This window comes from Rhagoletis pomonella, unplaced genomic scaffold (genome assembly GCF_013731165.1).
Source record: "Rhagoletis pomonella isolate Grant_MI unplaced genomic scaffold, Rhpom_1.0 Rhpom_scaffold_04246, whole genome shotgun sequence".
Classification (NCBI taxonomy): domain Eukaryota; kingdom Metazoa; phylum Arthropoda; class Insecta; order Diptera; family Tephritidae; genus Rhagoletis; species Rhagoletis pomonella.
Window position 1 is genome coordinate 3,146 of NW_023462796.1, and position 10,922 is coordinate 14,067.

General features: G+C 37.0%; 1 protein-coding gene across 1 annotated transcript; it reads right to left on the reverse strand.

Moving 5' to 3' along the window:
- Positions 1–294: 294 nt before the first annotated feature.
- LOC118754616 lies at positions 295–1,996 on the reverse strand (the record flags this gene model as incomplete). Its single annotated transcript, XM_036489506.1, has 2 exons — positions 1,549–1,996; positions 295–655 (listed from the first exon to the last, which is right to left on the reverse strand). A coding segment is annotated over exon 2 (323 nt), but the record flags the coding sequence as incomplete, so codon positions are not given.
- Positions 1,997–10,922: the final 8,926 nt, after the last annotated feature.

Below are 10,922 nucleotides of genomic sequence, written 5' to 3' on the forward strand. Positions count from 1 at the left end.
GGACCAAAACTATTCCGATTTGGACTTATGAGTTATCATTGGTATTAAAGGTATTCTCTCGCTATTATTTCTTTGCAAATAAAGTCATTCAAAGTATGAAAGAGAAGGCTAGGATGAACGAGCGTCATTCCAAGTTGAATTAAGATGTGTTGGTATTTGAAAAAAAAAAAAAAATTGGGACGTGAATGAGTTTTGTTTTTGCAGCGGAAAAACCGCAACTCTTTTTGGTGATGCAGTCTAATGTAAATACATACATATGTATGTAAATATTTATACATGCAATAACAAACTTACCAATCTGGTTGTATTAGATAATTGCGATCATCATATGATATTAATTCTTTAATTTCATTTATTGTGATGCCGTAAAGTCGTCGCACTAACGATTCCACATCCTCTGATGTTACTTTCGGCTTAATATTTGATCCTGGTTGTAGTATATTATTTTGATTCGCATTATTAGAGGCTTCATCGCCATTGGTATTGTTATTGGTAGTCGTTGGCGCTTCACTATTATTATTCGCAACAATACATTTATTAGCTAAATCATATTCATCATTCAACGTATAGGATTTTTTCCTCAAACTAGTCAATTCCACATTATTCCACTGTTCCATGATTTGACCGCACTGGTTTTTTCCTCGTCTCGTGATAACTAATTGATATTTTTTCGTTAACCCTTCGAATTATACAAAAACAAAAAAAAACAAGTAAGAAAGTGTAAGTTCGGGCGGAGCCGAACATTAAATACCCGGCGCAAGTATTAAATATATGTTGTTCACCTTTCCGAAAGCTACCGCTATATGGTAAGCCGGGGTGTATCAATTTTGAGTAAATTAGCGTCCTTAAGTTTCAAAATATTGACGTTTCAAGCATTTCTAAAATTTACCGTTATATGAAAAGCCATAATTTTAGTCCGATTTCAATCATTTTCATAGTTTTGCTTTTATGTAGCAAGCACAATAAAAATACCGAGTTTGGTAAAAATTAGTAGAACGGTTACCGAGATACATATATGTGATCGTAAGTGGGCGGTGCCACGCCCATTTTTCAAAATTTTATTATAGACGTATTTCCTGGTAAGGAATTGTTGCAAGCATCAATTTTGAATAAATTGGCTTTAATATTTACTGATTTATCGAAGATTTCGTATTTCTCCAAATTACCGTTATATGAGATGTGGGCGTGGTTATTGTCCGATTTTGCCCATTTTCAATACCATCCGTCCTACGCCCGAAAGAAGTACACGTACCAAGTTTCGTTAAGATATCTCAATTTTTACTCGAGTTATCGTGTGCACAGACGGACGGACAGACGGTCGGACGGACGGACGGACGGACAGTCACCGCTTAATCGATTTCTCTGTTCATCCTGATCATTTATGTATACATTTGTCTATATCTATCTCGATTCGTTTTGCCTGTTACAAACAACCGTTATGTGAACAAAGTTATAATACCCTTGTGCACAAGTGCGCTCGGGTATAAATATCGTAAAATCGTTATGAAAATATGTTTTACGCTTGCCGTTAAGCACGTAACTACTCACCGGCACAAAAGCGAATGCTACCCACACAAGCTTCAAACGGTATGCCGTAGAGAATGCCGTTGCTCTTCACCCGGCTGAAACACACCAGATGCTGCTGTTTGCTTATTGTTTGAAAAAAAAAAATTTATTGTTGTTTTTGCTTTTTTTATTATTAATTTTTATTTCGTGCACTTCATTTGCTGAACTCTTTATTGTTAAAGTTGTTTATCTTTAATTCATTTCAACTCTCAGCGCGACGTCTCAACTGAAGCTGTTTTGTTCTACATAGGCTGTCTAGATGGGACCATGTTCGCCTTATTTGTACGGTCTAGCTGTAGAGAAGAATGCAAAGTAAATGATATAAATGTTATTAGCGCTACTTTAAGATATTCATCATCGTCATGTGTTTATGCACATACTGGCACACAAGTTATGTCGTTTAAAATACAAAACCGCGTACCGTCATTCTGCAATACCGCGTAACTGACATTTGCTGCCAAAAATTGGATTTGCTCACACAAGCTCTTGGCTCAATCCTTATCCATTTGTCCTGAAATATACTAGCCACAAATGCGATTGCTTTATAAAAAAGATAACCATTTTGAAATATGAGGGGTTTTACTCTCTAGAAAATAATTTATGCAACACCACATACTCGGTTTTGCATTTTGTTGATACAAGTTTTGCATTTTGTTGATACGCGGTTTTGTAATTTAAACGACGATATGTATTTATTTAAGTCACAAATTCTTTCTGAGTTATGATTTTTTTTTAATGACATTTCGTACATGTGTACTATAAGCATGTACATACATGCATACATATATATGTATATAGATACGATATGATAAAGCTAGGACGTCCCTCGTCTTTAGTAAATTGATTGTGTTAAAAAAAGTAGAGAATTAAAGAATAATGGATAATTCTCGAGTAAATAGAAATTTAAGTAAATTTTACTGAAAAGACGCTAAACAATAATAGACAAGTGCTAAATTGGTATTCGAGCACCTTCCATGAACTAAGCAGTCATACATACATGCATTTAGTAAATATATTTACATTATGATGCATATAGCATGTATGTACATATCTGTGTTCGTATGAAAAAGTAGCTTATGTCGAAAGGCTGGCTTTAGTATAATGCGGCATTCCCTTTATTCTTTGAACGACAAGAAATTTTTCGATGAGACTTAATAAGAATATTGACTTGCTAGTATCGGAACTATTTCTGGCACGTTTATTTGCCAAACGTTGTTCAACGGCTCAGTGCCTGTGAGTCATTCGCAATCGCATGCTGCGAATGCCGATTTATACTAAATCCAGCCCTTCGACATAAGCTACTTTTCCATACGAACACAGATATGTAAGTATGCTCACTAGGGCGGGTTGATTTTTTTTTTTAAATCGTATAGCAAAAACGTAAACTACATAAAATTCTAAGAAAATTCTCCGAAGAAACCATGTATCTAAAATAAAATCCTAATCCGCGCCTCTCGACTTGAAAATTTATATTGCCGCCTTTGCCAAAAAAATAAATGTTAGAAAAAATAGGTTTTTCCAAAAAGAAATCGAATTTTCTGAATAAAATTGTTTAGTAAGGTAGTTCTTTTGCACTTTATATTTATTTTACACTCAAAATTTTGTTTCATTAAAAAAAATATTAACCCAAGTAAAAAAGTTTGTATATAATTTCATATTTAATATTTTTATAAGGAACATAGATAAAAAATTTTCTTTCATAATTTAATAAAAAATATTGGGAATGCAAAATAAAAAAATTGCACTCAAAAACTTGTTTTCAGTATTTATAAAATAACCTTCTTTTGTTTCGATAAACAATTCTTATTTTATAATGCAAATAAAAAAAAATAAAAAAGTGTTTTCACTGAAACAATATTTCAGCAATTTTTCAGTAATTTTTTTGTACAATAAATAATTTTTGTTTCATTAAAACAATTAAGGTCTTTAATACATACAAAGAAGCAATTATATAGTACTAAGAAAACAATGGACAAAACATTTTACATAAGTGTTGTTGTCGATGTGCACTTTGTTTTGAGCAAAGCTGAGGTAACGGTATCTTACGCACTTAAACGAAAAAACGCCAATATACAAGAGAACAATTTGATGAGATAAACTGGATTAGAGGTCATGTTTTTTTTCAGTTTTAAGAAGTTTGTTTTGCCTATTTTATTACAAAAAAAAAAAACTATTTTTTTAATTATTCTTTGTTTTATGCAAAACGCAGTTTAGGTGAAACGTGTTCTAACTATTTTTTATATAGAACGCAAATCAGAGGAGATGCAAATTGGGGTTCAACTGCTTTTTTGATAATTGAATATTTTGATTAGTCTCAAAACAAAACCTGTATTGCATAAACTATAATATAATATAATAAGGGTACTCATCTATTCGCGCAACTTTCATATTTGGGCAATTGGGCAACTTTGCGCAGTGTGTTTCATGAGGAAAATTTTATATTCTGTGCAATTTCAGACATTTAATTATTTGACAATGCTCAATTTATAAATTTGAACAATTTAAACTCGAATTTAAGAAAATATTTAAGTCTTACGAAAAAGCGTTGAGCACAAATCAAAATGAAATTAAACAAAATAGTTGATTGAGGGTTGCACATCACACTGCGCAAATTTGCGCGACAAACTTTCCACGCAAACTTGCCCTTTTTGTGCAAATAGCTTTCCATACAAATTTTGACATTTCATTTGCGAGGGTTTTAAATTGCACAGTTTGCCCAGTATGTGAGAGTTTTGCGCTTTTAAATGAGTACCCTTATTAAAAAATAATGTATTTCAAAAAAAGAAAATAATTTTAGCGAAAGAAGAGGAAAAAAATTTTCAAGTCGAGAGGCGCGGATTAGGGTTTGATTTTAGACCCATGGTTTCTTCAGAGAATTTTCTTAGAATTTAATGTAGATTACGTTTTTGCTATACGATTTTTAATTTTTTTTCATCCATACAAATCAACCCGCCCTAATGCTCACTGATCGAGCTACGATTATCATTTAAATTGCCTTATTTTATAAACACGCAATTCAAAGTTTATGAACATGTAATCAAATTATATTGTTAAGTTTAATTTTAAATTTGATTAAATTCGTTAGGAGCAAAATATAAGGTTTGTTCCACACACGAGCCCGCGGGTACCCACGGGTGCCCAAAGCAGCCCAGAAAGCGTTCCTCACGCTAGAAAAATGGGTAATAGAGAGCGAATACGTTCCACTTTTGGATCGTAAATATCTTCTTCTTTGTGCACGAAACAGCCCGGACTTTTTTTCCGGGCACAAATGTGCAAAAGGGCAATTTAAAATAACTGCTGTTGTTGTTTAAATCCGAAAGCAAATTTTATAAAAACAAAAGTGGAAAATATCACGGAATTTTCACAAAATGTAGTTATTTGGTAATTTTATTAGCCATATAAGATAAATACACGTAAATCATTGTTTAGAGCTGATAATTTTTCGACACACATCGTGTATATAAATTTAAAAATCACCGCAATTTAAAGTTTTTACAGTTTTGATAGTTTTGATTTTCTCTAAGTTTAAAATAACTTGAGTGGAATTCCAAAATTTTCTAAACTTTCAAAACTTTGTGAATTTGAGAAATTTTAGTAAATCACAATAATTCAATATGATAAATACTAGATTTCTAGACATTTTTTATTTTTAAAAAATTTCGAGAATTGCAGGAATTCTAACAAATTTGTTCTAAGTAAAATTGTCGAATATACAAAATTGATCAAACGAAATTAAAAGTTTTCGAATGTTGAAAATATTTCCATATTTCGTCGTTTTTGAAAGTTTAAAAAATTTTCGTAATTCTCGAAGATTCAAAAAATTTTTGGACGTTGATGTTTTCAAAATTTAAAAAAAAATGTAAAATTATGAAACTTTGTTATATCAATACAAAATTTTGGATAAGTTCCGAAAAGTGGAAAATTTTTGGAATTTTTCGATTAATATCTTTGAGAATTCTAAGAATTTTCTACAATTTTTTCGACAATTTGTGATGTTTCACATTTTTACATTTTAGGATAGATTTTAGGATAAATAAAATTCTCAGATAGTTTTTGAAATTTTGGAAATTATCCTAAAAATAAATCTCAAGAAACGTAATAATATTAATTCCCATTTTATTTTCCCCATTTTCCCCTACCTGGGTCCGCCACTGATAACAGTCTAGATTAGATACAAATCCATGGTCGCGGCATATCGGCTGGTCATAAGGATCAACCCATACTCGAAGGTAAAGATACGTAAATCAATATATAACACTACCTAATGTTAATGTCCTCTCTCGAAGTACGAAAACCACGCTCTATAAGTCACTCATCATGCCCGTGCTGGTATATGGCGCAGAAGCATGGACAATGACAACATCCGATGAGGCGGCTCTTGGAGTGTTTGAGAGAAAGATTTTGCGGAAGATTTACGGGCCTTTACGCGTTGGCGACGGCGAGTACCGCAGACGATGGAACGATGAGCTGTATGAGCTTTACAACGATATGGACATAGTGCAGCGAATTAAAATACAGCGGCTCCGCTGGCTTGGTCATGTCATTCGAATGGACACCGACGCTCCAGCTCTGAAAGTATTCAACTCGGAACCCGCTGGTGGTAGCAGAGGAAGAGGGAGGCCCCCACTGCGATGGAAAGATCAGGTGGAGAAGGACTTGGCTTCACTTGGCGTTTCCAATTGGCGTCAGTTGGCACAGAGGAGAAACGACTGGCGTGCTTTGCTGAACTCGGCCAAAATCGCTTAGGCGGTTACAGCGCCAAAAAAGAAGAAGAAGAATGTAAATTGAAAATTACACATTCTTGAAGAAAATGACTGCAAATTACAGTCTTTACCCTAATTTTTCACTTTAATATTTAACAAACGATTTAATTATAGTTGCATAAATACACATTCCGGCAGATTCTTTAATTCACTTCCGAGTGAATTTGAGTCCAGTTCGCTTTGACCTCATATTGGAAGGGATTGAAATTCACTCGGAAGTGCCTGCCCGATTATTACCTAGAATTCGTCCCACGACAGTCGGGTCTACGTAATCACTCCTGCATTATTTCACAAAAGCTATTTATGTACATACATATTCATACATAATTAAGATTATCTCTCCCTAGCAAACATTTGGAGTCATAAATGAGTCTTTAAGGAGTCCTATTTCGGAGCTATTACGCTCATAATGAGCTCATTTAAGAGTCCGATATGAGTGTATTTCCCTTCCTACGAATGTCGACTTATATGAGCTTAAATTCATACATCAAATGAGCCTCAATATGAGTCATATTGGACTCTTATTGGCCTCATATACGGCTCATTTTGGACTCTTTTAAAACAAGTTTTGGCCTCATATATGACTCTTTTTGAGACCCTTATCGGCCTCATAAATTGCTACATTCGGACTCTTATTTTAGGTTGCTCTTTGAGTCTTATTCAACTCACTATATTTGCAAAGGCATTCCGCAAAAAGTCCTTGCAAATAACATACATACATACTTACATGCATATACACATTCCAACATGCATTCAATAGCAGCAGCTGAAGCTAAATTTTGTTCATTTTTTGTTTTCTAATTATTTTCAATTTCTGTATAAACAAGTTTAGATATAAATTTCAAATCTTTATTGTTTTTATATTGGCACAAGGTGCTGGCTCATAACTTGGCTCATATATGAATCCTAAAAGATTCATATAAGAGTAAAAAATTTTTTGTTTTTGAGACTCATATTTCTTACCTACCTAGGACACCTTTCGGACTCATAAATTCTGAACGCTCAGAATATGTTTGCGGGGTCTGTACTATTTTTATGACTGTCGTAAATACGTATGAGAAGAGAAAAAATTGAACTTAATAGTAAAAGCAATTGAAAAAGTTTTCCACATGCATTTAATCTTCTCAATTTAGAAAAAAAATGCTTCATTCTTATCACAAATGTGTAAATTTTTAATATACATATGAATGTATCTATGTATGTATGTACATATGAGTAGCCATAGTAATAATATTTTGGCGCTTACACTTTTACGAAGTGCTTGGCCTAGCTTCTACTTAAATTTGTGGTATAAGTCTTGATGTTATTATAGAAATGGAGGGTCCTACAATTTTACGTCGCCTCCGAACGGCAAATGGATTTTATGAGAAGCTTTTTCATATCAGAAGTACTCTCAGGGGTTTGCCATTGCCAGCTGAAGAGCGATCGCTGTTAGAAAAAACTTTTTCTAACTTACATAGATGTTGCTTGGCCCAGAGATCGGATCGAACCAGGGCCCAACGAAGTGGTAGTACACATCTCTAACCACTCAGTCATTATTTTTCCTATAATCAGTGACTTACTACACATTTTCGCACTTGTGCAAATGTTTAGAAAGTGCAAAATTGTAATTAGAGAGATCAAATGAAATACTAATAATAGGTATGTAGTTAAATTTGATATTTTAATTGGGATGAATATGATGACTACGTGGAGGTGACAACATACACGGATACCACACAATAATTTCTTACAATTTGTTTTTGTTATTTTATGGCCTTATAACAATTATATTCAACAATTTTTATTGAGCTCGAGGCCGTTTTTAAATGAAAAACTATTGTAGACAAGCAACAATAATTTTTATTTATTGAAAAAATTGTAGAAGTGATAGCTATTTCGGAAATCACCACATTTCCTCATCAGACTTCTTTCAGTAGGATTCGAACCGACGATCCCACTGACTCAGCCAGTTGCCTACGCACTGTGCTAAGTTCGCCTTGTGAATTATTGTTGCTTTTTTCCCACTTTTTCATTTCTGTTAAGCCAACACAATCAAGCGCAGCTATTCCGCTGCAATTCACACTTGATCATGTGCAATTCATCACATGAATTTTCGATTTTTCTGGTTAATAATACCTTTTTCTCAGTCGTGGCATGCATACATACATATCGTCGTTTAAAGTACAAAACCGCGTATCAACAAAATGCAAAACCGCGTATGCGAGATTGCATAAATTATTTTGTAGAGAGTAAAAACATTCATATTTCAAAATGGTTCTCTTTTTTATAAAGCAATCGCATTTCCTCCTAGTATATTTCAAGACGACTGGATAAGGATTAAGCGAAGAGTTTGTGTGAGCAAATCTAATTTTTGGCAGCCAATGTCAGTTACGCGGTTTTGCAGAAAGACGATACGCGGTTTTGTACTTTAAACGACGATATGTATGTTCTAACAAATCAAATTCTTGCAAAAATATAGAAACCCATATATAGGTAATTCTATTTACAGGTCTATTCTGCGCTGGTAATAAATAGTTTGTAACCGGTAAATAAAGTTCCTGTCAATTTTTAAACCCTTTTCGCATTCTGTATACTCTTGTAACCGGTAAATTTTGTTACCATGTTGTTGTTGTAGCGCCTACAACAACCCCGCCCAGGACGGTTGGTATCTCATTCGTTGTCGTCAAGTTCCACTAACGGCAGCCCTAGGAAGCGTGCAGCTTCTGTAGGGTTGGTCCACAGGGACAAGGCCGTTAGGGTTGTCGGGTTTTCGGGGCATGCGAAGGGATGTTTCGAGTCATGTGGGGTCTCTCCGCATGCCGGACACTCATTTGGCACATCCTCATTCAATCTACTCAGGTAGGAGTTTAACCTGCTGCAGTAGACGGAGCGCAGTTGTGCTAGTGTCGTTCGTGTCTCCCGAGGCAGATGAAGCTCCGTCTCGTCTGTGTCCGGGGGCGGTATGCCTAGAACGGCATTCACAGGTCTAGAGTCTACATAACTCGAGACTGACTCCCTGTGAATGCCGATCAGGACCAGTCGGTAAGCTGACGGGTCCAGAGGTTGCTTGATGAACCTCTGGACTTCGTCCGTCAGTTCATATAGATGCCTCCTGACGTGCCTAGGCGAGGGCTCCTCTGCAAGCAGCTGTCTGTTTGGGTGGCCACTTCTGTGGCTCCCGATCGGGAACTGCTTGCAGAGCATTATGTTGTGCTCCTTTACGGGGAGCATTTGCGCCTCGCCGTGGAGATGGTATTCGGGCGACATCAGGAGGCATCCTGTCGCTGTCCTGAGTGCGGTGTTCTGTACAGTCTGTAGCTTTGTCCACTGCGTCCTACTAGTCCCCGGCGACCACACTGGCGCTGCGTAGTTCAAAACCGGCCGGCCTATTGCCTTGTATGTTGCCAGCAACGTTTCTTTGTCTTTGCCCCAAGTACTGCAGCGACTTGAGGACCTTGTTGCGGCTCTGTACTTTATTGACAATAGCGGTTGCGTGCGCAGAGAAGGAGAGCAGGCTGTCGAATGTTACTTCGAGTATTTTGGGGTTATTCACCGTCGGAATTGGTGTGTCATCGACGTGAATTCCCAGCGGTAGCCTGACCTCCTTCGTCCAGGTTGTGAACAGGGTCGCAGAGGATTTCGTAGGGGAGAGGGCTAGACACTTCGCAGTGAAGAAGCGAGAAAGTTCGGAGAGATACCCGTTTACTTTCGAACACAGGTCATCAATTCCATTCCCAGTCGCCATGATCGAGCAATCGTCGGCGTAAGAGACAATCGAGACTCCCTCTGGTGGTTGAAGGAGCTTTGAAATGTAAAAGTTAAACAGTAGCGGGGAAAGGACACCACCCTGTGGAACCCCCTGTTTTATTTTTCTTAATTTACTCGTTTTGTCTCTAAACATTAACGACGAGTGTCGACCACTCAGATAATTTGCCGACCACCGTTTGAGCCTCTGTGGGAGAGAGGAGGCCTCTATATCTTCTAGTAGCGTGGAATGGCAGACGGTGTCAAACGCCTTTGACAAGTCCCACGCTACTAGAATCGTTCTCTCACAGGGACGGATTCGGTTAAGGCCACGAGGTATCTGAGTGTTTATGGCGTTAAGTGCTGTTGTTGTACTGTGCACTTTACGGAAACCATGCTGATGCTTCGCTGGGGTCAAGTGGTTTGTGAAATACGGGAGTAGCAAGGCCTCGAGTGTCTTCGCTACCGGGGAAAGGAGTGTTATCGGACGATAAGAATCTCCTTTGTTGGCAGGTTTCCCCGGTTTGAGCCGTGGGCCCACTCTCCCCACCTTCCAGATGTCTGGGATGATGAGAGTGGCCATAGACAAATTGAGGATCTCCGTTAGGTACGCTACTCCCGCAGGACCCAAAAATTTTCAGCATCAGCATGCATATTCCGTCGGGACCCATGGCTTTGGAGACTTTCGCCTTCCCGATGGCCACCTGAACTTCACCGCAAGTGAAAGCACAGGTTGTTGGCAGTTTGTGCAGCCTTCTGGTCACTCGACGTTTGGCTTTGTCCACCGGAGGATGCAGTATGAACTGCCGGCTAAAATAGCTCGCGCATCGCTCCGGGTCCGACGAAGCATGGTCGCCGAAGGAAATT